The 26913-nt window shown below is 48.3% G+C and overlaps 2 protein-coding genes across 2 annotated transcripts; one reads left to right on the top strand and one right to left on the bottom strand.

The window, feature by feature from the left end:
• Positions 1-4100: 4100 nt before the first annotated feature.
• LOC117865117 (uncharacterized) lies at positions 4101-7601 on the bottom strand. Its single transcript, XM_034749234.2, has 2 exons — positions 7053-7601; positions 4101-5614 (listed from the first exon to the last, which is right to left on the bottom strand). The coding sequence occupies exons 1-2, from the start codon at positions 7443-7445 to the stop codon at positions 4196-4198; spliced, it is 1812 nt and encodes a 603-aa protein (XP_034605125.1). The 5' UTR covers positions 7446-7601; the 3' UTR covers positions 4101-4195.
• Positions 7602-11130: 3529 nt separating this feature from the next.
• LOC117864565 (subtilisin-like protease 4) lies at positions 11131-13661 on the top strand. Its single transcript, XM_034748697.2, has one exon. It carries the CDS (start codon positions 11131-11133, stop codon positions 13396-13398), a length of 2268 nt encoding a protein of 755 aa, XP_034604588.1. The 3' UTR covers positions 13399-13661.
• Positions 13662-26913: the final 13252 nt, after the last annotated feature.

The raw sequence follows: 26913 nt of genomic DNA, 5'->3' as shown, positions 1-26913 counted from the left end.
ATAGCATGCAGAAAGTAAAACATAAACAGAATAACATTCACATAGTTGTGACACAGTATGGCCCGTTTTTCTCATGGCGATCTCCATCTCCATAGAATCTGTTCACCATGGTGATCTCCATCTCCATGTTCCATGTGCGCCATCCTCCTGGTGATGAGTCCTCCAAGAACTAGAACATGCTATTACGCCTAATAGCTAGTAAAGAAGCTAGTAATGAAGATTACATAGTTGCTTGGATCATCACAGATTGGTACGCAGACCATTAAATACATTAAGGTGACAACACATATGGCTCCTACCGTGCTGCCGTACGCGTGACACGCAGGTCATGAATGAGTTACACACATGCATCACATACACAAAGGGGCCATATTGATCACAAGATATATACATACATCCTGCAAAATAGAGTTAGGCGTTCTAACGTTCCAAACTTCGGATGCCTGAAACTCCATCTTCCAAGCTGAATTTGAGAAATCTAATTTCACCGAAAACGGCAAAGCCGTTGAATTTCATATGTAACTTTTTCTGTAGATCAATTTTCATATAAAATTCGCCCCGATCCAAGATCGTACCGAAAAGTTACGGCTGATTTACCGAAGCATACGCATACGGCAAAAATCCCGACCCCGGTAATAGATCCCATCTACTTTTGCACATCTAATGCGCCTGGCGTATGACCCTAGATTTCGATTCGACCAATCATATTGATCTTCGCTCACTGCAACTGGATTTACGTGTATCACTTAACTCCGATGGCGGAAACCGACCGGTAGGAGTATGTCGTTACACTACCATTGCAGCAAGAGCACGAAACCAGGACATAGATCAAACTGAAAACTCGCATATCTCCATATGCACACATCCCGAATCCAAAACTAAATAGCTACAGCTCTGATACCACTGTAGAGTTACGAGGTAGGCTACACTAGCGCAAATCAAAATTTCTACCGCGTAAGACCAGGAAGAACTGCCGTATAAGGATCACGGGATTACCACTCGACGCACTACTGGTGCGGAAGATGTAGATTTGCGTCGATGCAGTGAAGACGATCAACGTAGTCGTACGTAGTCGATCAACGTAGTCGTACGTAGTCGATCACGTCAACGTCCAGCAGCTCCTCAGCAGCTCGTCCACGTGCAGCAAGATCGCCCTCATGCCGCGGCTCGTCGTCGGCTCGTCGTGGCTCGTCGGCGGCTCATCGTAGCTCGTCGGCGGCTCGTCCAAGTGCTGCAGGCGCAACACCTCCAAGGTATCCACACGTGCAGGGAGGAATCGTCACAAGCCGGACTGCTAGATCCGCGAGTTGCAACAGGCGAGGGCGTGGGAGGCGCGGCAGATGTGTTTCGCCAAAAGGTGTAAACCCTAGGGCGCCCCCACCCCTCTATTTATAGAGCTTCCTAATGGGCCTCTGGGTCCGAGGCCCATTAGTACTTCCAACTCGGATCAGATCCGAATTGGGCTTCTAGCCCCTTAAGTGTGTGACCCTATGGGTTCGGATACGTATAGACATGGCCCGAGTACTCCTACTCGGCCCAATAGTAGGTAGCGGCCTCTAGCAAGGCGTGCCAACTCCTATACGCACACGAAGATCATATCAGACGAACCATCACAACATAATATACATGCTTTTCCCTTTGCCTCACGATATTTGGTCTAGCTTCAAGCCGACCGCTCTTTCTCGATCCTGTGATTCGGAATCCCTTTGTAGGTTAACTCTTAACCGTACGTAGCATGGCCATACATTTTCGGATCCGATCACTCGAGGGGCCCAGAGATATCACTCTCAATCAGAGATGGGCAAATCCCATCTTGATTGACCATGTTTCATAGCATGCTTCTTGACAAACCCGAAAGCTACCTTTATAACTACCCTGTTACGGCGTAGCGTTTGATAGCCCCTAAGTAGGTCGATCCACATCTAGAATACATGCGACAATCTCAGGTCTAAGGACAAAGCGTATATGTTGTTTAAAGAGAGAACTACTTCTCGTGTTTGGTCAGTCCTAGCACATGTCTCCACATGTGTCCACATTATTAGTTCAACATCTCCATGTCCATGATTTGTGAAACATAGTCATCAACTAATACATGTGCTAGTCTAATATTCATGTGTGTTCTCACATGAACTCCGACTAGGGACAACTTTAGAATAACCATACAAGTAAAGAGTTTCACATACAATTCACATAATTGCAAATCAATTCAAGTAGCCTTTAATGGATATTCAATGAACACAATGTACAAATCATGGATACAAATGGAATATCATCATCTCTATGATTGCCTCTAGGGCATACCTCCAACATAAATATCCACCAACTCCACGAGGAGGTCTGTAAAGGGGATTTTTGGAGCACCTCTTGAGGTACTCCACAAAAAATGTGGATCTACCCCTGCTCCACCTTTTTTCCTAGAGCCGGAGTTGCTGGAGCTAGACGTGTTTGGCTGCGAAATTTTTGGAGTTGGAGGAGTGGAGCAATTTTTCATGGAGTGGAGTGCTCCCAAACACCCCCTAAATAGCCTCCTAGCAATGGTTTGAAGAAAGGTCATTATTGAGAAGGAAGGTGCAAATGAAGCACTTGATGAAGGGTAGAAAGGCTTCATTGCTATGGGTGGAGGCACAAGCAGCTGGGATAGAAAGAAAGGTCGGAAGAGAGAAAAGGATGAATTAAGAAATCAATTTTCTCCAAAGGGAAAAAGATGATCAATAACAAAGAAGATGGTCAACAATAAAAAAATATATTGTAGCAAATCTAGCCACGCTATTAGCGCGGGCCAACTTGATAGTATATATGAGGTTGTTTGGTCGACCGTTTACTCACAAGCAGAGCATAAAGAGGGAAGCCAAAATTTGATCAGTAAGGTACTCATGTTAAAGGTTCAACAATATGGGGGAGCACAGAATTACAGGTCTTCAGGTATCTGCGGCTGGTTACTGGTTAAATTTGGTGAAGCTTGACTATAGTGTGGGGAACGTATCAGGTGGAAACCATCTACCCTGTGCAACCTTGGAAACTATGAATCAAGGTTACAAGATACTAATCCAATGAATAGAGTTAGAGGTGGGATTATTTTGTGCTTAAGCCCCTCCCCACCCGCCGGCCACTTTTTCCAATACCCACCTCCCTGCAGCCAAGCATCCGTTTCCCCTGCCCTTCCATCATGAGTCCCGCTGCCGCCACGATTGTGAGAGGTGATTCGCGAGTAGGCTGGGGTCCCACCGCCGCCCGGTTTCCATCGCCGCCCGTGGCCCTCCGCCGGTGTGGTGAGGGCGCCGCCGCCTGTGGGGTGGCGCCTGCGCCGCCTACCTTCCACGCCTGCCCTCCACCGGCCTTCTGCGACCTGCGCCGGACTTCCATGCGTGGCCACCCGCTCGCCTGGCCGCCTGGGGCAGCCTTCCACGGCCGCCCGCGCCCGCCTCGACGCCGCACGCACCCGCGAACTCCGGCTACCCACCCCCGAAAAGCGCCATTGCTGTCCCACCCTACCTCGACGTTCCACGCCTTTGCCCCTCCGCTAGTCGGGCCAACGACGAGGGCCTCCACGGCGACGATTCCCTCAGTGAGCTCGACGGGAATGCGCTACAAAGAAGTAGCAGATATGTCAGTGCCATGCTCGGGCCGGAGCCGCTTCGATGGCGACGGAGAGCATGGCGCGCGCGTGGATGGAATTCAACGGACCAGGCTTGCACGTGAAGGGCAGGAGCACCCTACAATGCTTGCCATTGGCGGCGGCGCGGTCGTCGGTGGATGACGCCATGGCCCATGGACACGCCGCTGGGGACTTGCGCCAGGTCTGGTGAGGTCTCACGAGCATGGCGGCGGCAGGACTCTCGACTCGTGATGGAAGGGCAGGGGAAACGGACGCCTGGCTATAGGGTAATATTGGAAAAAGTGGCTAGCGGGTGGGGGTTTTAAGCGTAAAATAATCCCATGTCTAACCCTATCCATTAGATTAGCATCTTGTGATCTTGATTCATAATTTCTAAGGTTGCACAGGGTAGATGGTTCCCACCCGATACGTTCCCATTAGGGTGATGTTTGGTTCACCATTTTATTCACATGCTTGAGCATAAGGAAGCCAAAAATTTGATCAGTAAGGTTAAATTTGGTTCAGCAACGAAGGGATCAATTTTGGGCACACGAGCCTTCTGATATCTACAGCTAGCTATACTGCTTAAATTTGTCGAAGCTAGCTATGTTTCTCCATCCTTTTCACCTTCCTGAGGACTTCTTCCTCTCTGCGGGCCATGTCCCTGAGTTCACCTGCAGTGAACGGTGGAGGCAGCGTGCAGGGCTCGTAATCGGCGGCGAACCTCTCCCTGGACTCCATCATGAACTGCCGCTCGCGGCCTTGCGCGGCACACGCCAAGGACTCGGGGCAGAGCTCGACGGCACTCTCTGGAATTGTCGGCTTGTAGCGGAGCAGGCGTGCGTACTCAGTGAGCAGGTGCAGCATGTAGTCGTAGACGTAGTCCATGCTCATCTCCTCCCTAGCGAAGCTGCTACCCTCCTCGGCCATTCGCTGCGCCTGCGCCGGGTGGGCGTTGCCCCAGTCGACGGCGAACTTGACGGACGGGCACTTGCGGGCGGGGTCGATCGGCCAGTAGTGCTTGCCGGCGACGAGCCCCCGGGAGAAGAAGTCTTTGTAGGGCGTGGCGACGAGCAGCATGGGCGAGTCGCAGGCGAGGATGTACTTCTCGCTCACCGACCATGACCGCCCCTGCACGAAGATCTTGTACCTGTACGCGCACTGCTTCGCCAGGTTGGAGTCCTTGAACCCGCCTCGGATGGCGGCGTTCCAATCCTGCCTGAACAGGCGCGCGTTCCAGTCCATTTTGTCCGAGACGTTGCACCGGAGGAGGTCGGCGCGCTGGGTGGACACGCCGGGGTTGCCCTTCCAGTGCGCGTAGGGCTCCCTCTCCGGCCACGGCAGGCGGCGGGTCTCGCGGTCCATCTCCTGGAGGAGCGGCGCCCAGGGGCGGACGTTGACCTCGGGCCAGCCCCAGAAGGACCAGTCCGGGAACACGATGTCCAGCGTGGCGTCGTCCTTGCAGTAGCGGAACAGCGGCGGCGCCTCGGACGGCCGGGGGAAGTCGGCGGCTTGCAGCTCGGGCATGTCCTCGCAGTTGAACATGAGGTCCAGGTCCGGGACGCGGCCAGGGTAGCGCGCAAGCAGCTGCGCGATGCCCCACAGCGTGAAGCTGTCCCGCGTCTGGAACACGCGGTGGTACGCCTCCACGTACGCGCGGCCGCCCAGAACCACCAACCGGAACGCCGCGCGGCCGCGCCCGCGCTCCACCGCCTCCCGCGTGATTCCCGCCTCGCGCCATGGCGAGAGGTCCGAGTGGATGTAGCGGAAGTAGTCAGGGCACCGAGGAGGAGCTGGCCGTCCGCGTTCGGAGGACGAAGACCTCGGTTCTACTGATGGCGACGGCGATGCTGCAGCCGCGTGACGACGACGACATGTTCCTGGTGACAGGGGCGAGGAGGAGGGGTGCGTTTCGTTGCCGCCGCAGTTGAAGGGTACGGGCACGAGGTTTGCCACAGATGAAGGGACGTGGTGATGAGGCCGCCTGATGCTGCCGCGGCCGCCGCCGAGCAGGAAGGCCTGCAATTAAGATGCATGGGTGTTGAGTTTAATTTGGGAATTTTCGGAACCATGTACATTGTTCTTCTCACGTCATATAGTCATCTCATATCGCAATACATGTATTTTGAAATTTTGATTATTGATAACTTTAAATATTTTGTTTAGGAACATGAAAATCATTTGTATGGATTTTATTTAAAATTCTCATAACAAAATAAATTTATAGAATTTTATACATATTCCAGAAATAACTAAATAATGATCAAAGGTACGTACTGAACACAAAATGTTTATGTATGCTACAGCGAGGTGGCGCAGGAGTCACAAGCACTGATGGCTGGAGGAAGTTAAAGCGCTCACATGTGAGCTCAGCTCAATGTTTAGTTAATTATCATGGATGTTTGTTGGACGGTTGTTTGGCTGGACCGTGCACGCTCTTTCATATCACGTCTTATGGATGGTAATCAAGTGTAACTGGGTGTAACAGGCTCATGATCGAATAATAAGATCGCAGCCTTTCTTCACAAAAACAGGTATTTTTGACAGCAGCTGCTGACTTGACTAGTTGACTTGGAGCTCAACTGGCACCGTGTCTCATCTGCCTAGTAATAACTAAACAAAATAAAATCACTAGCGGCGCCACATGTCAACAAACGTAGCGCAAGGGTAGCTCACGATGCACATACACAGCAAGTCCGCCGAACTCAAAAGTCAGAGTGCCGAGCCATGGAATTCGTTAAGTAAGATTCCACGATGAGCCAGACCTTTCATTCCTAGCCGTACTTCCATGGAATTTGCTAAGCAAGTTTCAAAACTTTGAAGCTGAAGGTACTCAAGAAAAGAAAATAAGAAACCAAGAACGGCAGCGACCAGTTTTTTTCTTTCCAAATGATGGAAGAATGTATTGCGCCAACTATCCCGTGTGACACTTTGCCCGCGAACACGCAGTATTCTGAGCTCAGGCAGAGCTTTCCCTGCAGCAACGTGCACGCCCCGCAAGGCCGCAACCATCGAACTGTCTTGGTCAGTCAAACTGAACTAGTCTGCCGCTCCTAGTCCTAGCAGCAAGCAAGTGGTCCAGATGCAGAACCAAGATTGGAGCAGCAGCTAGCTGTATTTTTTTTTCCCAAGTCAAAAGCAGGGAAAATAAGGCCCGGAAAAATGTTGAATTCGGTGGCACTAATAGGTAGTGCTACCCAGCTACTAGTAGGTCAAGTTTATTTGCCGTGTCCTGAACACTTAGCCGTGCTCGAATCTGGTTGGCTATCTCCGGTAAACTTTGCAGCAGTAGAAAACGATACGTGAAGTAGTATATGAAGGAGTCGATGAATCCAGCTATACTTTACGTGTTGTTGCATATGTATACATGGGTGATCATGTTCTTGCATGTGAACTTGTGAAGCATGCATGATGCATGTAATTAATTAAATAGAGAACTTCGTTTATATTTAGGTACCGATGAGTAGTAGTCGAGGCGGCGGATGGTGGTGCCGGCGAGCAAGGCGACGAAGACGAGGCCGGCGACGACCAGCCCCAGCCCCACCCCCACGCCCCTCGTCGGCGCTGACGACCACCACCACCACCACGCCTGCTGCTTTGCTGCCGCCGTTGACTGCCGCTTCTCCGCCAGGCCAGAGCCGTTCGCCGCGGCTAGATCGCCGCCGTCAGTGCCATCATCGACGACGATGACTTGTTTGCTAGTGCAGAGCGGTGGCGGTGCCCCATCCGGATCCTCCTTCGGGGGAGGACATGGAGACGGCGGTGGATCCGACGACGACGACGCTGCCCCCTCCTCCTCGTCGTGCCGCGGCTGCCGGCGAGCAGCTGCCCGGAGAAGGAAGCTCTTCATGGATCGATCGATGCGCTATCTTGTTGCGAGGAAAGTATAGATACCTATGTACAAAATCAATGGAAACTACATATGCTAATTAAGCTGGCCGGCCGGCAACTAGAAATGACCCCTATATCTCGCCATGGGCCTGAACGCACATGCATATATAGAGTAGCGGCCGGGGGATAGACAAGCGCAGGAGCCGCCACAGTTACATATGTTCCATTTTCTTCTTTGAAAAATAATTTCGTTGACCAAGCAAGCAGGAGAGAGGTGCTTCCTTAGTCATTTATACTTGACGTTCAGACAGGAAAAGTAGCTCTTTTTTTAAGAATTCAAGCTTTTTGCGAAGAAATGTGGAGACAGCAAGAATTTGTTGTTTAAAAAATCAACAAAATATGACTAGATGTAGTACTACTGTCTAATAAGCTTGAGGGATATATACAGATCGATATAGGATATAAGTATTTGCATTATCCACGCTGGCACTGCACTTGCACCATCGAATTAACTACTTCTGGTACAGATTGCGTATCTGTCAATGCATGTGGAGTCTGTACATCTCAGTACCCACGACTGGTACATGTGCCACGTCTTCAGAAGGCCTTCAATGGAAATGCCGGACACCAGGTCGAGTGAGTTGGTGATTCGGAGGATCCTATTTGTTAGGTTTCTTTAGATTATCTCTTAGGATCTCGGCCTTTATATACTCACCGTATACGCGTCTCTAACTGTAACATCCTACTGCGTTTTCTGTGTCAATCTATATATCATGGCATTACAACTTAATTACGAGGGGTTCGACTCCTGGGACCTCTTCCAGCTCTGCAATTATTTAAACATGACAATGAAGATTCCATTGGTTGGCGGTGCGAAGGGTTAAGGCATTTTCATCCTGGTCAGCACACCAACAATGTTATACGCTTCCATATCTCTCGACCTTGACAAGTGGGTATAGGATAAGTTTTTGTTAGACATTGATGATTGATGGTGCAAGTGCAGTGCCAGCGTGGATGTATACAGGTATAGGATAAGTATTAGTTAGAAATTGATGCATTCCCAATAAATGTATATGGTGGAACAAGATTTAAAGTTGATTCGCGCCATTCTAGAGTGCTTTGAGGGTGCTTCTGGATTGGCGACGAATATGTCGAAGTGCCATCTAACCCCCATTCGTTGTGACGAGTCACACTTGCAGTTGGCACAACACGTGTTCCCTTGTGAAGTGACAGAATTCCCAGTCAAATACTTGGGTATGCCGCTCTCGATTCACAAGTTGCAGAAAGAACGTATACAACCACTAGTCAACAAAGGGTGTGTTTGGTTGGCTGTATCATTTGATTCATGTATGAAATGATTCAAAATAATAATGATCTTTTTATTAGTTTGGTTAATTGTACCAACTCATCCAGGATAAGGTCATCCCATTTAATACATTATTCTACTAATTAGAGGGAACCATATGGTACAAGCAAATTGGTTGAACCACCCCATCCAGAATCATCCATGCACGCATCATGTGGTGCATGCAACCAAATATACCAACAGTAAGTTGCGGGCAAGCTACCTACTTGGAAAGCGGGTCTGCTCAACACAGGAGGTCGTACGATTTTAACAAAGGTGAACCTCACGTCGATTACGACTTATTTCTCAATATCGCTTACTCTGCCTGCTGGCTGGGCTATCAAAGCAATTGATAAACTACGTCGAGGCTTCTTATGGAAGGGGAAGCTTGGTGGCTTGGCCTAAGGTCTATTGCCCTACGGAATTGGGAGAACTTGGGCTCATATTGATCTGAGGGTCATGGGATGGGTCCTTTGCCTCAGATGTAGGTTGATGTGATCCTGATAAAACGTGGATAGATCTACCTGCAGCCCATGATAAGGAGGTGGTCTCCATGTTCGAGGCATCTCTTCTAGTTGATGTAGGTGATGGACAATCAGCTTTATTTTGGTCGAATAGATGGCTTAACGGGTCTTCAATTAAGGAGGTGTTCCTGGATCTTTACCAGACAATCCCAACAAGGTGCCGCAAAACTAGAACCGTTAAGGATGCCATGACCGGTCGAAGATGGGTTAGGGACATAAAAGGGTCACTCACAGTACAGATCATTGCCCAATATATACGTTTGTGGGACGGTCTCCAGTACTACCTAAACCCCAAAGTCCCAGACCAATTCAGGTGGAAATGGTCATCGGATGGAAGGCACTCGGCAAAGACCACGTACAAGGCCTTCTTCCATGGTCATACCTACTGTGGGAAAACAATTGGAAAGCGAGGGCACCGTTAAAATGTAAATTCTTTTTCTGGTTGGCAGTCTACAAACGATGCTGGACATCAGATCGTTTGTCTCATCACGGCCTGCTAAACTATGAAAAATGTGCGTTGTGTGCACAAGAACCGAAAACGGATGACCGCCTTCTGTTAGGATGTGTCTTCAGCAGGGAATGCTGGTTTAAACTGCTCCTGGTCTCCGAAAAGCAGGCACTAACCCCAGCTATTGGGGATGAGTTGTCGTGGTGGTTACAAGGTTAGAAAAGGATCGCAAAGCGATCCGAAAAGGTTTTGACTGCTTGATCATGCTCATGATTTGTAAAATTTGGTTAGAATGGAACAATAGGGTTTTCAGGGGGGAGGTGACGTCGGTGACAATGGTGTTGACCGGTATTCTTGCCGAAGGAGGATGCTGGATCGAAAGCGGGCTAAAGGAGCTGCTGTTTTTCATTAGGTCTTATGGCTAGTTTTAGTTTGTCATTAGTGGTAGGTCATTTTTTCTTCTTCCTTTCTTTGTAAGTTTTCCTTTCTTTTTTAGTAAGAGGTCGTTTAAAACTATGTACAAGTTCTCCCAAAGTAATAAGGCTAAGTGTAGCATAAACGTATTATACTGAAAATGAATATAAGGACAGCTTCTGTAAAGTTTTACAAAAAAATCTTTAGCTCATTGATAATTGCATGGTTTGGAAAAATAGATTAGTTGAGATGTGTTATTTTCGCACATGGCCATGTGTGAATTCATATATTGTTTCTATCGTTCATTTTTCTATTTATAACATAGAACCACATTTTCCCAACATTAGTCTATGTTGATTTATCAACATACAATATTAATTTGAAGTTTTATTTTTTTTTTATTTTGCATATTTTTACATTCTCCAATTTGCATATTTTAAGAAAACATTTACATAATCAGTTTCAATGCGTTTGAACTGTTGGTTATCAAACGACAAATACTCGTTAGTAGAAATAAGAAAATAATCTTTGTACAGTTGAGTAAGAAACGATTATCACAGCCAGTTCATATTATAAATCGGTTGCGATAGTGTTTTTTGATAAAGTAGAAAAAAAGTAGCGCTAAAATCTTCTTCTGACAATGAAAAATTTGTGCCCCGGGTCCTCCGCAGCTGACCACTGGTTCGAGCTTGGTTGCATAGAATAGCCATCGAAAATCACTGCACTCCGGCGAGCTAAATTCAGTCGGCCCAAGCTCCAGTTTAATTTCACTCCCGCTGCACTTCTCATTTTGCGCTAAAAATAGCGAACCACCACCGCGCATTGCTCTGCTCCTTGCTCAAAACAGACATTCATGGTGGGTCATGGCCTCAAAGCACGCCATCAAAACCCAACAGCACTTCATGTTCTCATTTCCTTTCCTTCCATCCCGCGCAGACATACATAGATCATTGAGCGGATCGCCGTCGCCACCATGCACATCCGATCCACCCCACCTCTCCTCGTCGTCCTCACCGCCCTTGCCATCTTTCTCGCCCCAGCAGACGCTGTCGGGGGCGACACTGTCGCCACCGGTGGCACCGGCGATGCCACGGGTACGTTCCTGGTGGTCGTCTGCCGAGCCAATGGTCCCAAGGAGAACGGCGAGAAGCTGCGCGAGTGGCACGCCTCGCTGCTCGCCTCCCTGCTGAACACCAGCGCCGGCGCGATCCTCGAAGAGGCCCGGTCACCGGAGGGCGGGCAGCTCGTCTACTCCTATCAGCACGTCGTCAGCGGGTTCGCCGCGCGGCTCACGACGCAGCAGCTGGACGAGCTGCGCCGGCTCAACTGGTGCGTCGACGCCATCCCGGACGTCAACTACCGGCTCCGGACCACGTACACGCCGGCGCTGCTCGGGGTGAGCACGCCGCAGACGGGCATGTGGGCCGTGGCGCGCAGCATGGGGGAGGGCGTCATCGTTGGCGTCATCGACAACGGCATCGACCCACGCCACGTGTCCTACAGCGACGAGGGCATGCCGCCGCCGCCAGCCAAGTGGCGGGGTCGGTGCGAGTTCGGCGGCGCGCCGTGCAACAAGAAGCTCATCGGCGGGCGGTCGCAGACGCCGGGGTTACACGGCACGCACACGTCCAGCACCGCCGTCGGCGCCTTCGTCAGGGACGTCCAAGTGTTCCGAAAGAGCATCGGTGCGGCCTCCGGCATGGCGCCGCGCGCGCACCTGGCGTCGTACGAGGTCTGCTTCGAGGACACGTGCCCGTCCACGAAGCAGCTCATCGCCATAGAGCAGGGTGCGTTCATCGACGGCGTGGACGTCGTCTCCATCTCCGCGGGGGACGACACGCAGCAGCCGTTCTACAAGGACCTCACCGCCGTCGGGAGCTTCTCCGCGGTCATGTCGGGCGTCTTCGTGAGCACGAGCGCCGGGAACTCCGGCCCGGACTACGGGACCGTCACCAACTGCGCGCCATGGGTGCTCACCGTGGCGGCGAGCACCATGACCCGCCGGGCCGTCTCCAGGGTCAGGCTCGGCAATGGGTTGGTGTTCAAAGGCGAGGCCAAACAGAGGTACAAGCCCGTCAAGATAGCCCCGCTCGTCTACGTCTCGGGCGTCTTCGAAGACGGCTCCGCACTCAAGGCCGTCGACGTCCGTGGGAAGATCGTCTTCTGTGACCGCTCGGAAGGTGCCACCATTCGCGGCGAGATGGTCCGCGCCGCCGGCGGCGTGGGCATTATCATGTTCAACGACGAGTCCGAGGGCGGCGAGACAGAGCCCGCAGGGAACATAACCATCGCGGCGGCGCGCGTTAGCCAGGCCGACGGCGTGAGGATCATGGCGTACATCAACTCCACGTCCAACCCTACCGCGAACCTCCATTTCACCGGCGTCGAGCTGGACCCGTCCTACCGGCCGGCCGTCGCGGGCTATTCTTCGCGAGGCCCCTGCAACATGTCAAGCCTCGGCGTGCTGAAGCCCGACATCACCGGTCCCGGCACGAACATCGTGGCCGCCGTCCCGGGCGGGAACGCCAGCGCGCCCAGCCGCACCTTCGGCATGATCAGTGGCACATCCATGTCCGCGCCGCACCTCTCGGGGATCGCGGCCGTGCTGAAGCGAGCGCGCCCAGGGTGGTCACCCACCGCGATCAAGTCCGCGATGATGACGACAGCCGACGTGACGCACCCGGATGGCATGCCGATCACCGACGAGATCACCGGCGAGCCGGCGACACACCTCCTCATGGGCTCGGGGATCGTGAACCCCACCAAGGCAGTGGACCCGGGCCTCATCTACGACCTCTCAACGCATGAGTACCTCACCTACGTCTGCGGCCTCGGGTACAACGACAGCTTCGTCAACGACATCATCGCACAGCCACTGCAGAACGTGAGCTGCGCATCGTCCGGCAAGATCGGGGGCAAGGACCTGAACTACCCGTCGTTCCTGGTGACGCTCACGGCGGCGGCGCCGGTGGTCGAGGTCAAGCGCACGGTGACCAACGTTGGCGAGGCCGTGTCGGTGTACACGGCGGAGGTCGTGGCACCCAAGACCGTCGCCGTCGAGGTGGTGCCGCCGAGGCTGGAGTTCAGCACTGTGAACCAGAAGATGGATTTCACTGTGATGTTCCGCAGAGTTGCCAATCCCGTCAACGGCACGGTGGAAGGCAGCCTGCGGTGGGTCTCCGGCAAATACTCCGTTCGCAGCCCAATCGTCGTTCTTGATGGAACATTGAATTTGGTTTAGGATTAACTACTGTATTATATTTGGTTGCTTATAATTAGCATCACTAATTGGCAAATGTATCTGTAATGTCAGTGCCTAAGAATTGGAAGGTCATCTCCTCTGAGCTCGCTCTTAGCATCGAGTCGCACTCCCATAAATGGGGTGAGTACAATGGCATGAAACATAAGAGCAGAGCAGAGCAGTTTCCATGTCATGCTGAAGACCTCTTTAGGACTCCTTTTTGTTAGAGCATTTAGCAAGAACCATAAGGATCTGGATTGTTTTGGTATGGTAGAATTAGATTTCTGATCACCTCCAACTTTAGAATTGTTTGAGATTGTTAGACACGTGTATGTGTTGTGTGCGTGTAGAGCCCTTGGTGTGTACGCCACGTGTAACGACCCTAGCTTAATTAACCTTGTTTAAGCCTAAGTGAAGCCATTAGAGCCTAAGATAGCAATTAACAGCTAATTGGACAAGTAAAAGGTCATTTTTGCCCCTCAACAGCTTAAAGAGTGTTTAGGCAGTAATTCAAATTTTTATATAAGAACTTAAAAATTTACCCAACTAAGAGTTGTAGAACTCATCTTCCCCAACAACTTTGTATTTGGCGTTTTGTTTGAATCTGAGCAGACGACATTCAAAAACTCAAAAAATCAAATCAGTAACAAATGAAGTAAAGCAGGAAAAATCCCAATCTTGGAGCCCGTTATCTCACATTTTCAAATGTAAGCTCAAGCCAACCCATATAAGAAAGTTTTAGTGCTATGAGCCCTTAACAACTTTGATTAAATGAGTCCAGCCAAAATCTGCACAAAAGGTTTTCAAAAATGAAGTCAAACACAGCTAAAATGGTCAACTCTAGCACAATTTGAAATTTTCGCTAAGTCTGAGATGAACGCGTTGTGCCAAACTTTGAAGGATTTTATCTTCGAATCTGCTGTGAATTACAACTTGAACCAATTACAAAAATTGAACTTAGATCTTAGGTCTGCAACTTTTATAAAGGGAGTTAATGTCGCGCAGTTCAAAAATCTGAAGTAAATTGCGCTCGAAGACCGCCTCGTCGCCTGATCCCGCAAATCCCTTGCGCCCAGAGCGCGCCAGAGCGCACATGCGCTGCGCTCCGATCGCCACCTGCCCCATGGCGTGCGTCCACCAGTGCCGCTCCGTTGCCCCGTCCCAGGCCGGGACACGACGCCTCGAGTGCCCACTTCGCCAACCCGGCGCTCCGACAAAGCCATCCCTCCGCGCACGCCTCGCTTCACCCTGCCTCCATGCCTCGCCTGCCGCGCCCTCGCCTGTGGCGCCACCCCCTCCTCCCGCCAATGGCGCTGCCGCCGTTAATGGCAGCAACAGCGCCCCGGCTTCCCTCCGGCCCCATCTGCCAGAGCCCTACCTCACCTCGCCTATAAGTAGCTGGCCGCCCCGCCCGAGCTCCTTTCCCCGCTCGCGAAGCTTCGCCCCGCTCCCCTGCTCTGTTTCGCGCCCACCGCCAAGTCACCTCGCCGTGGAGCCCCCTGCTCCGCCCAACCCAGCCCCTCACCACCACCCATTTCAGCATCGCTGCTCCCTTGCGCAGCTCTAGAACCCGCCCGTTGCCCACCGGAGAAGCCACCATCGTCGGAACGCCGTCGCACTTCGCCGCCGCGGCCGCTTTTCGTCCCTGCGCCGTTCTGCCTCCAACGAGCTTCCTCCGCACCCCAACTGTCGCCAATCGACTCCCGGTGAGCTCCCGCACCTCCCCCGCAACTTCTTGCCAGGGATTGGCCGGCGCATCGCCGGATTCTGGCCGAACTGCCGCCGTGCGCGCCGCCAGGGACACCCTTGTGTCTTTTACCTTTTTCTAGGGGTCTTAGTGCAAGAACCAGGGACTCCTGCGCAATTAAACCATAGATGTGAGGGCTAGATCGCAAGTTTGCCTCGGTTTTGTTTTGTTTTCGGTAGAAAATATAGTGAACTTTGAAAATGCACCATAAATTGTAGAAAAATCGGAAAAATGTCAAATCAATTTTGTTAGACTCAGTATGAAGCATAGTTTTTGATAAAAATAATTTTGGTGCATGTCACCGTTAGAATTAATGTTATACAATTTAATCATTATTTAAGCTATTTAAATCATAGAAAATCATAAAAAAATGCTAAAAGAATGAATCCAACTCTCAAGTGCTTGTCTCAGAGAATAGAAGTTTGGTAAAATGATTTGGAGCCTAGCTAAGATGGTTAACTCTCTGTTTTAGTTTTATAATTGCAATCTAAGGTTTAAATTATCTTTTGCACGATATTTAATCCAGAGAGGAGAAAAACGTGAAACCACATGGAGAAATTCAGTGATGAAGTATAGTTTACAAGAAAAATATGAAACCTTGTCTGAAAGTAATAAAACCCACTTTCCTTTTTAGAGAAAAATGAATAAGAGTAATATATGGAATATAGATGTCCTTCACTAAAAATTATGAAAAATTCACCAAAGGCTCTAATTCACCCCTAGAACCTACTGTTAAAATTTCATACCCAGATTCATTGTGGTTTGTGTTTCAAAATAGTTAATTACATGCTACCTTTGGGTATTGAAACAATTTTATTTATTTTTAGGCACCTCCAATGGATCTCAAATTTATGCAGTAGCTTATCAAGGACAAAGTTAAGTTGTTGTTAAATTTGTAGCTTTATAGCTTGCTGTTTGGTTAATGAAATAAAATTTGGAAGATGAACCTAATTGAATTGATGAGAAAAACATTAAGTAATAATAAGGGTAATCATGGTAATTTTAGGAGAGGTACAGAAAAATATTCAGAAATAGGATAACTTCCCAAATAAACCTTGAGCAACTCTAGAATGATCCCACCTTTCTTTATGACGTCTAAGTTGTAGAACCTTAAATGTGTACACAATCACCATCAAAATCAACCTCGAGTTTATGCCACAACACACCTTACCTCATGAAGATAATAAAAGTTTAGAACCTTGTTTAGGTGAGTGCGGTCGAAATGTAATTTACACTTCAGCAATACTTCATGTTTTGCATCCTGCATGTGAAAGCATGGAAGATTGAACTTGTTGCATTTGCATTTCGTGTAGAAGTGACCCTCGCCGACGGTACGTACGAGCTGCACCCGGCGCTGGAAGAAGAAGCCATAGAGGATCTGCAGCACGCCGGAGTCGAGCCTGTGCCAGAGCAAACCGAGGACCAGTTCACTAACCCCAAGTGTGAAGGCAAGCCCTGGAGCATAAACTCCTATCTTTAACTACTTGCAATATATTTGGTTGCTTTGATTGTGCATTTACATTTCTAGGAATTGATTGAAACCGTAGATGCATGAATGTAGTACCTTTTGGCATGAACACTAGTATGATAAGTCGAGTAGTTGCAATGCTTAATAGGACTCGGTAAAAGTCGAGTGATTGGCTGTCACTCGCGAGTTATAGGAATTGATTGCTTTACTTATGTTGCAACTGTAAGGATGATGGACGGGGCCAGGCTTATGTTCGGTACTTGGTGGTTTGCCCCTTCTATCTACATGAAATTGGACTAAGGTCGAGATGTGATAGTGTTCGTGATCAAGTGTTTGAAAGTACTAATCTCATACCTAGTATGGGATGGGGAAGCCTAGTATCTGATTGAACCGAGACATGAGCGGATTGCCCCACTATCTCTGGGAACTTAGTTTTCCCCTGGTGCATCATGTGGTGACAAGTGCGGTCAGAGTACGGGGTAGTCCGGGTCTATGGAGCCTTATACCAAGGGAAGTGGGCCCGACATGGGTCCGGGAATTGATGGGGACGGCTGACAAATGAAGTGAACCCGACGTGGTACACGGATGTCGTGGGATTAGATTTGCCATGCATGGTTAATAAATTCGAATCGATTCGTCTACCTCTCACAGTTTGGGACTGCTTGATCGCTATGCTACACTGAGTAAGAATGGAACCGGATGATGATCGTAATATTGATGCTTGTCATAAATTGCTTGGAAATTATGATTGTTTAGTATAGTTGCTAACTTTGACAGGTAAATGAGCTTAGAACTTGTGGCTAAAATATTGAAAGTAAAGACCTACACTAGTTGCTTTTGGCAAAAACAAACCCCTCCGCCAAAAAGCCTTGCATGTCTAGGTGTTGGCGGAATAGTACCAACCGGTCAGTTAAGTCTTGTTGAGCATAGTTGCTCAACCTTGCTTGTGGCACATCTTTTTAGGTGATGTTGATACCTCTGAGTTTGCTGCAAATGTTCCTTGGCCTACCCAGCTTGCTTTGGGTTGGATGATCGAGTAGGATCCCTCCTCGGATGGTGAGGATAGGGATCATTGATGTCATGACCGGCTTCTTCATGATATTATGCAACGATGTCTAGCTTCCGTCTATTTATTTCCGCTGCTTGAAAATGCTGCAAACTATGTTGAATTTTGAACCTTGTGTTGTAATAAATCGCTAGATTATGTTTAATTCTGGATGGACTATGGTTAACCCCCTCACCTTCGTGTGAGCTTTGCTTTCTCAATCCTGCATTAAGTGGTTTATCGGATGAAATCCGACGGACGACCAAGTTGACTTGATTAAAGTACAAGATCGCGTGTCAGACGACATTAAGTGTGCTTTAGCAAAGCTAATTTGGGCGGTTCCTCCACACTAGGGCTAGGGCCGGTTACCGCCGTGGCCCCTTGATTAGTATTATAGTATTAGGCAAAGATACCACTGATATTGGTTCTATTTCTATAAACCTGTCTCAGGGGCTAATATTGTTGTACCCATTGTATGACCTAATCCATCTATTATTCCATGCAATCTCTATTGTTTTCATAGTATCACGAGTTCGAGTTTTTCCCGTTCTCCCTTCCGTCGGTATGGCATCGCTATCTTGGTCATCCTGGTCATGAAGTTTTATCCAAAGTCACTTTTGTAATTCCTTTTTTAATAAAGAAGTTAGTTCCATTTATCATGCGTGCTAGTTAGGGTGTCATACTTGCCTCCCATTTCAGTTATCTGCATCTCGAGCATCTAGCAATTTTGATCTCATACACTGTGATTTGTGGATGTCTCCTGTGCTTAGTGTCTCTGGATACAAATACTATTTGCTCATTCTTGATGACTGCTCTCATTACTTGTGGACATTTCCATTATGCCTCAAATCCGACACGTTTGCGACTTTGACTAAGTTTTTCTCCTATGTGCGTACTCAATTTGGCGCCACTGTGAAAGCTATTCAGTGCGACAACAGCTGCGAGTTTGACAACTCTAATACCTGCACTTTCTTCCTCACTCATGGCGTCCACTTGTGCATGTCCTGCCCATACACCTCGTACGAGAACGGCCGGGCCGAGGCGCATGATTCGGAGTGTCAACAATGTTGTTCGCTCTCTCCTGTTCCAAGCTAGTATGTCCCCTTCTTATTGGGTTGAGTCGCTGCATACTGCCACGCATTTGCTTAACATCTTACCCACAAAAACACTTGGCTCCTTCATGCCACACATGGCATTGTTTGGTGCCAAGTCTTCCTATGATCACCTTTGTGTTTTTGATTGCGCATGCTATCCTAATCTTTCCACTACTGCAGCCCACAAACTTGCTCCTTGTTCCACCTTGTGCGTCCTCCTTGGCTATTCTGCTCATCATAAAGGTTACCGTTGTCTTGATCTATCCTCCAACCGAGTCATCATCTCTCAGCATTTGGTGTTTGACGAGACATCGTTTCCCTTTTCCCTGCAGCCATCGCCACCCGCTAGTGAGGAGTTTGAGTTCTTATTGGAGCCTACTAATGTGGTGCTAGTACATATCTGTCTAGCACCTCTTCTGTCACGTGCAGGTTCACCCCCAGGTGCATCTGTACTGCCACGTGCGGCTGTGCCTTCGCCCAGCACCCCCGCACAGCCACATGCAGCTTCTGCTCCTTTGGTCACCTCTACTCCACCGCTGGGCGCTGCTCTGCAGCCACTCGGTGTCAGCAACAACTGCACTCTTCAGGGCCCAGCCGGCCCTAGCGATGCCCTCATCGGCACACCTCTTGGCATCTGTCCCAAGACCACTGTGCTTGGCCTCACTGGCACTGCTAGCTCGCTAGCCCCGGGCACGCCACCTCCTGCTGTGGGCCACATGCCTTCAGCCCCGCCTGGCCCCTCCAGCGGTGCTACTAGCAGCCTCACTGCCCTTGCCGGCATTATTTCCCAGTGGGGGCCCCCCGTCAACTCCGGGTCTACTCCTGCCGGCCCATCCATGCTCTGATTCGGACATCGCCCCGCAGACTGCAGGCTCCTGCTCTAGCTCCCCTCCCTCACGGTGCTCTTCCCGTGCATCTTGTGATAAATCAGCATGTCATGACCTTGAGCGGGAAGCTGGGATTTCGTTTGCTGAAGCTATTCCACTCCATCCCACTGTCGCCGCTGCCTCACACCTACTGGAGCGGCCTCGCTGATCCAAATTGGCACCGAGCTATGAAGGAGGAATTGGATGCGCTCTTGGCCAACAATACGTGGGATCTCATCCCCCATCCTGCTCGAGCCAATGTTGTAACCGACAAATGGATCTTTAAGCACAAGTTCAAGGCAGATGATTCTCTAGAGTGATACAAGGCGCATTGGGTGCTGCGCGGATTTACCCAGTGCCTACGGATTGGCTTTTCTGAGACTTTTAGTCTCATTGTGAAGCCTGCCACCGTCTGTACAATGCTCTCCTTGGATCTCTCTCGCAGCTGGCCGATTCATTAGTTGGATATGAAAAATGCCTTTCTTCATGGGACATTGTCAGAGACAGTTTATTGTGCTCAGCCTGCTAGCTTTGAGGATCCCGCTCACCCTGATCATGTGTGTCGGCTTAATCAATCTCTTTATGGCCTTAAGCAGGCACCCTGCGCTTGGTACAGCCGTTTCACCACCCACTTGTTGCAGCTTGGTTTTGTGGAGGTGAAGACTGACACTTCTCTGTTTGTGTATCATCGCAACGACAACACTATCTATGTCCTCCTTTATGTGGATCACATAGTTCTCATGGCATCCTCGACACCTCTGCTTCACCGCACTATTGATTCCTTGCAGCGGGAATTCTCCGTGAAGGATCTTGGTGAGCTTCATTCTTTTTCTGGGTATGCATGTGCAAGGCTCTGGAGATGGTCTTATGTTGTCCCAGCGCTAGTTTATGCTGGAGATTGTGAACCATGCCAGTATGACTGATTCCAAGCCTTGTTCCACCCCCGTTGATACTAATCCGAAGATGTTTGCTGCTGAAGGTGATCCTCTTATCAATGGCACTGATTTTTGGAGTCCTGCTGGTGCTTTACAGTACCTCGCATTTACATGTCCAGATATTGCCTATGCTGTTCAGTAGGTCTGCCTCCATATGCATGACCCGTGAGAGCCGCATCTTGGTGCTTTAAAGCGCATTCTTCGGTATGTACGTGGAACTCTTAACCTGGGCTTTCTCCTGCAACCATCTACTTAGTCTGATCTGCTTGTGTGTTCCGACGCTGATTGGGCTAGCTGCCCCGACACCCGCAAATCCACATCAGGCTATGCCGTGTTTTTGGGTGATAATCCGATCTCCTGGTCTTCCAAGCGTCGGAATGCAGTCTCTCACTTGAGTGCCGAGGCTGAGTATCAGGTGGTTGCCAATGTCGTTGCTGAGGTTTCTTGGTTCCACCAACTTCTTGTTGAGCTGCATGTTCCTCTGCGCCATACCACCTTGGTTTATTGTGATAACATTAGCACTGTCTACATGTCGTTGAACCCCATTCAGCAACATCGCACCAAACATGTGGAGTTTGATCTACACTTTGTTCATGAGCATGTTGCCACCGGAGATGTCCGCGTTCTTCATGTTCCGACGAGCTCTCAGTACGCTGATATTTTCACCAAAGGCCTGCCTTCTTCGGTGTTCACAGAGTTCAGGTCCAGTCTGAACGTTCAGGCTACTGACGATCAGACTGCGGGGGCGTGTTAGACATGTGTATGTGTTGTGTGCATGTAGAACCCTTGGCGTGTACGCTAGGGTTAGGGCCGGCTACTGTCGTGGCCCCTTGATTAGTATTAGGCAAGGATACCCCTGAGATTGGTTCTGTTTCTATAAACCTCTCTCAGGGGCTGCCTATATATTGTTGTACTCATTGTACGACCTAATCAATCTATTATTCCATGCAATCTATATTGCTTTCAAAGATCCAAGTCACTGTGTACACTATATAAACAGTCCAAGAGGCTTAATAAAAAAAGAAGTTCACGAACAACTATTACAGAAATATACATCTAGACTCCAAACTGCAATACTGTTTAGTTTATTAGGATTGTACACACATGTTGTATGTTTATTTTTGTGAGCACAGATATGCACTAGGTCATCTTATGACCATTATTTCATCGTGTCTGAAATTGTACAATAGCCACTGTTCAAATTTTTGCTTCTTGATGGTAAAAGCATGAACTTTTTGTCTCGGATTCACAATCGGAAATCAAATAGAGCAGTCTTCTTCCTGCCATCTAGTCCAACGGAATAGTAACGTGAAGTATAGTCTCTCACAAGTGTTTCCTTGGCATCGAAAGGTTGTATTGATTGATTGATGATTATTTGTAACAAGGCTGGTTTATATTTATACCCTGGAGCAAGCTAAAATCCTTGTTGGTTAGGACATGAACTGTTAGAATAAATCTAAAAACTACTAATGATACATCTCCACATTTTCCCTTATTTGGTGGAGTTGATTTCGCTTCGGATTGGATCCTCTCGGTCTTCTATTGGCTTTTGGAACCCGATCGCTTATGGTGGGCCTTGGCCAACGCAGGGTCTTAACAGCTCTTTTCTCTCTTCCTTCACTGGCTATCATAACCTTATCTTCTTCAGTTGACTCTGGTCAAAAACCGGTGTCAACACATGCCCTCCAATTGTTGAATATAATATTATATTCCAAAGTTCTCTTCTCTTGTCAGCATCTTCACAGGTCTCGAGCCGATATCCTTCAAAAATTGAAAGAGTCGTTGCCACAATCATGATTCCTTTCCCCGGATTTTTTGATAACATCCTCCCTATTTTTTCAGGATTGACCCTGCAGATTCATTATATAACTGCTTCATCCACTTCGTCTTCTTCACCTCGCCAACAATACCATTTGCAATCAAAATCAATCCCCTTTCACGAGCGAGGCGATTACTTCACCGTCCATCGCCATCATCAAGCTTCATTGTCAAGGTCTTCCAAATTGGCAATGACTATGCTATCTTCCATCCCACAGGTACCATGTATTTTCATTATTCTTTTCCTATCTCTGATCTGGTTACTGTATGCTGAACCCTCATTTTTGCTCAACCTCTGCACCCCTAGGAACTTAGGAACAATCTCTCAATACCCACAGCTGATACGCAAGCAACCTTCTTTTTGGGGCTGATGGGTAGCGAAGATCCGATAGATTTCATAAACGCCAAAACTCAAAGGGTCCCCTTCAAGCATGCCACCATGAATCTGTCAGATTGGAAAAATCCCTTCCGTTCCTAGCCAAGTAAAATTCCTCACTGTAGATCTTGGTACCTCCGTATATCAGCCAAAAAAGGAACTAATTGGGTGGATTCTAGAATCGACTATTGCATTAGACTCTCCTTAGCCGAAATAGAAAAGAATGAGCTGCTGTTAATAGCCTCCTCATATTTCTCGTCTGACACTCTAAATGCATTCTTGTTTGGTCATGGTCTAATGTCCCCAAGTTTGCTGGATGTCTTTATGCTGACTGGCTTGGACGTCACTACTCCAATTGACCCTTTTACTCCAAGGACCAAACCTTCCAGGGTAAAATCAAAGAGTCAGAATGGGTGGTCTAGATACATCACCTCACATAGTAGAATAGAGGGTATAATTACTGATGAAGAGCATGCCCTTTTCCTGAATATGTGGCTAGAGCATTTTGTATTCTGTGGAACAACTGTCCCAGAACCATAAACCTCCCCTTGGAAAATTCTTACTAGGATCAGTATATGACCTTTTGCACCAGACATAAGTTAAACTGTGAGCTGGTGAAGTTATTGGCACCGGAGGCTCATGGTGGTTCGTCCAACTCTGGCTTACTATTTATATTGCAAAGGGTAATGAATAGATCTTCCTGCAAGAACATTCCCCAATGATTATGCAGATGAACAAGAAGAATCCAGATGCCAATGCAGATCATATGGAGAGGCATTATCAGTTGTGTCTAGCTGTTCCCCATCAGCATCAGAAATGTCTAACTGGTTCAAGAGTTTCTACCACGGCTTTATAGAAAATGCCACAATCTGGTGCGTTTTCATTAATTTGGACCAGTTTGAATTTCCGAAAGACTTCAACTTCTCACAAACCAGCATAACCGAGCCGAGTAAATCAATTTTTGAATCATCTGCTATTCCCTGCATCCTTCCAGTTGGTTTTGCCAATGGACGGTCTCACAAGCCCTCTTATGAGTTCTATGATCCTTCAGTTTTCACTCGTCAGCTTGGTCTCGGTCAAATCCCAATCGGCCTATTTTTCATGGGCAAAGTCAAGGCAAGGGATATGGTCACCACCAGCTCTGAATACAATAGCATGATTGCCCTAAATCCATCACTGCCTCCCCTCAATCTGCAATACTGGATCGGCACAGAAGCATCATCTGAACTTTTCAACTGGTCGTGGAACAAATGGAAAAGTCATATAATTAATAAGGCAGGAGCTCATTACCATCAAAGGCTTTTTCCCAGCTGTTGACGCAAAAATCGAGAGATGACTCCGCGCACTAACACACAAAACCTGGGAGAATCTGCTTCGCTCTTGTTCGGGTTGTAGCCCTATCGATCCGTGGCGTGCCAATCAATCCAACCTGTTCATTGACAAGGACAAGTAAAATGTCAAATACGAGAGCAAATCGGCTGGCGTTTCGAATCGCTCCACAGGATGTATCGGCAAAGCTGCTGACACGAGAAAAGACAATCGGCTAGATCAGCCGATGTGGATGTAGTAGATGTACAGGAAGCGTAAAGTACAACCTAAACAGTACTACGTGAATAACACTTAAAACAGATCTAACCGGCTGTGTGACAGTAGATTAGCATGAGAAAATAAAGCAAAAGCTGATCGGAACATCTTCTAAGATGGATAACCGTGATAAAAACTAAAAGAACAAGATTTAACAAATAAAACTTGCAGATCTAGTAAATATCGATAACTTGTGAATAAATCTAGACGAAACGATAGTGATGTGCCTGAAGTTAAAGCCTAGGAAGTATTCGGTAAACGCGGAACTTACAGTCTAGCCAGAGATCGAAGCGATGCAACCCAACTAGGTTGGAAGAAACTCGTGAAGAAAAGAAAACGATGGCAAAGTCGCCGACTTGAAAGTAAATTACGAAAATAGTAGATTTGTATTGATTGTGATGTGTATGTCTTTCCAGACCTTACAAGACCCCTATTTGTATCCTATACATCAAGATTTCTAATCCTAGTCGGTTACGACAAATCATAAGATCTATCTCTACAGAAACAAACTTTCTAAATAAAAATGACTTGCGCAGGAGTCGGAAACGAACTTGGCCTCTACCGGCCAAAACCTTCTTCTCATCGGTCGAACCTCCAAAATTTCCAATCGGCTAGAACCCTCCTTCTCGCATCGGCTGACTCCATCGGCTACACCTCCATCATCTCCTATTAGCTACACCCTTGTGATCCCATAGGCTAGGCTTCTGCCTTACTCTATCGGCTAAACCCTCGGCAACCTTACCTGCCGATTCCACTAGACGTTGTCCTTCCACTATGCGCTGGCATCTCTGCTTCCTTTTGACGCCATCTTTGACATATGTCAAAAAATGGTGTCAACACATGCCCCCCAGTTTTGGAGTAAAACTTATCTTTTGCTCCAAAATTATCTCAGCCATAATTACCTTCCCTAGGAAAATGCCGATATTTACCAATCACCGAGTAACAAAATATTTTCTATTCCGGAATCTCCTCAATCATGATTGCCTGAAAAAGCATCTGGGGGTAATAGCTCTTCGAGTTTCATGCAGACGACGGATGAGATACCGCATTTACCCTCTCAGATGAGTTTATAAGTTTACAACTATCATCTTCTTCATCCCCACCAGTTCATCTTCTCACACCACCATACCTTACTTCCTCTTTCTTTTCGGGTGAAGGGCGACAGTCGATGATTTTCGGTGACCATCAGAGATCTCCAGCGACCATTGGTCATACACTTGCTAATCACTTCAAATCCCAAACCAATTCCATGGCCACCCTTACTACCGTCCCTAAGGTACACCTCTCTACCTTCATCGTCCTCCCCGTGCCTTTACTTTCCTTTCCTCACTTAGCCATTTTCGCATTTCCCAGGCTCTTAAAGATAGAATCACCATCCACATAGCTGATACCTCTGGATACATCACCTTAGGGCCCATGGGAGATCCTGATCCAATAGATCTAATTAACTTGAAGACTAATAGAATCCCTTTCAAATCTGCATTAATGGATCTGGCCAATTGGGATAGCGCCTTTAGATCTTGGACCAACCACACACCCGGATGGAAAAATTGGTATCTCAGGGTGGCCAATTCCAAAAGAGTCTTCTGGCAAGAACGCTGCATCAGTCAATGCATTACTCTTTCTTTACCAGATATGGCTTGAAACGAACCCATGCTCGTAGCCGCATCATATTTATGGTCAGATGCTCTGAATGCCTTCTTGTTCAGCCATGGGCTGATGACTTCAACTCTAGTTGACGTCCTGATGTTGACAGGCTTGGATATCACCTCTGCCAATTTGCCATTTCACTTCCTAGCTAAATGTTCTTGCCGGCTGGAGACAAAATCCATCGGCGGATGGAAAGGCTATATTGATCGTCACATCAGAACTAGAACGGTCGATGAGAAGGAGCATGTGGCCTTCCTAAATATGTGGTTGGACAAATGTGTATTCTGTGGAAGATCAGCCAGCCCAACGAGTAATCTGCAATCTTTGGCCGAAGCATTGGCAGCAGGGTCTTCAATCCCCCTGGGAAAGCACCTTCTTGGATCAGCCTATCACTTACTACATCAAGTATCTAGCAAACTATTGGGCGGAGAACCAATCGGCAATCTGGGCGGCTCCTAGTGGTTCATCAACCTATGGCTCAATCTTTACTTCTAGCACGCCTACCAGTACGACCTCAAGAAAATGTCTTTCCCCAGCGATCAACCAGAGGAAGAACCAGTTGTAACCCGTCGATGCACATCTTATGGTGAAGTAGTATCGGTCGTCCCTGGCAGTAGATTCTCCCCTTCCGTAGCAGCCAAGGCCTTCAAGTGCTGTTACAACGGACTCACCAAAGGGGCTACCATCTGGTATGCTTACCACAGTGAAGTTCCTATCTTTGAATTGCCATATTGCTTCGACTTTGTCACATGCACCTTCAGTGGTGAAATCCTAAAGACAATCATCAAGCCCGGAATTCTTCCAGCTAACTTTTTTGCTGGTAAAGGTCAACATTCAACATACGAATTTTATCACCCATCGCAGCAGCTCGTCAACTTGGCTTCAGACAATTGTCGGTAAGACTTTATTTTGCTGATCTGGTGAGACCCCAT

This window comes from Setaria viridis, chromosome 7, assembly GCF_005286985.2.
Source record: "Setaria viridis chromosome 7, Setaria_viridis_v4.0, whole genome shotgun sequence".
In the NCBI taxonomy this organism is placed as follows: Eukaryota; Viridiplantae; Streptophyta; class Magnoliopsida; order Poales; family Poaceae; genus Setaria; species Setaria viridis.
This window is presented reverse-complemented; position numbering and strand designations above follow the sequence as displayed.

Coding starts and splice junctions, on each gene's coding strand:
- LOC117865117 (XM_034749234.2), bottom strand. CDS start 7,445: ATGAAGAGCTTCCTTCTCCGGGCAGCTGCTCGCCGGCAGCCGCGGCAC. Junction 5,615..7,052: donor GCCTCGACTACTACTCATCG/GTACCTAAATAT, acceptor TCTTAATTGCAG/GCCTTCCTGCTCGGCGGCGG.
- LOC117864565 (XM_034748697.2), top strand. CDS start 11,131: ATGCACATCCGATCCACCCCACCTCTCCTCGTCGTCCTCACCGCCCTT.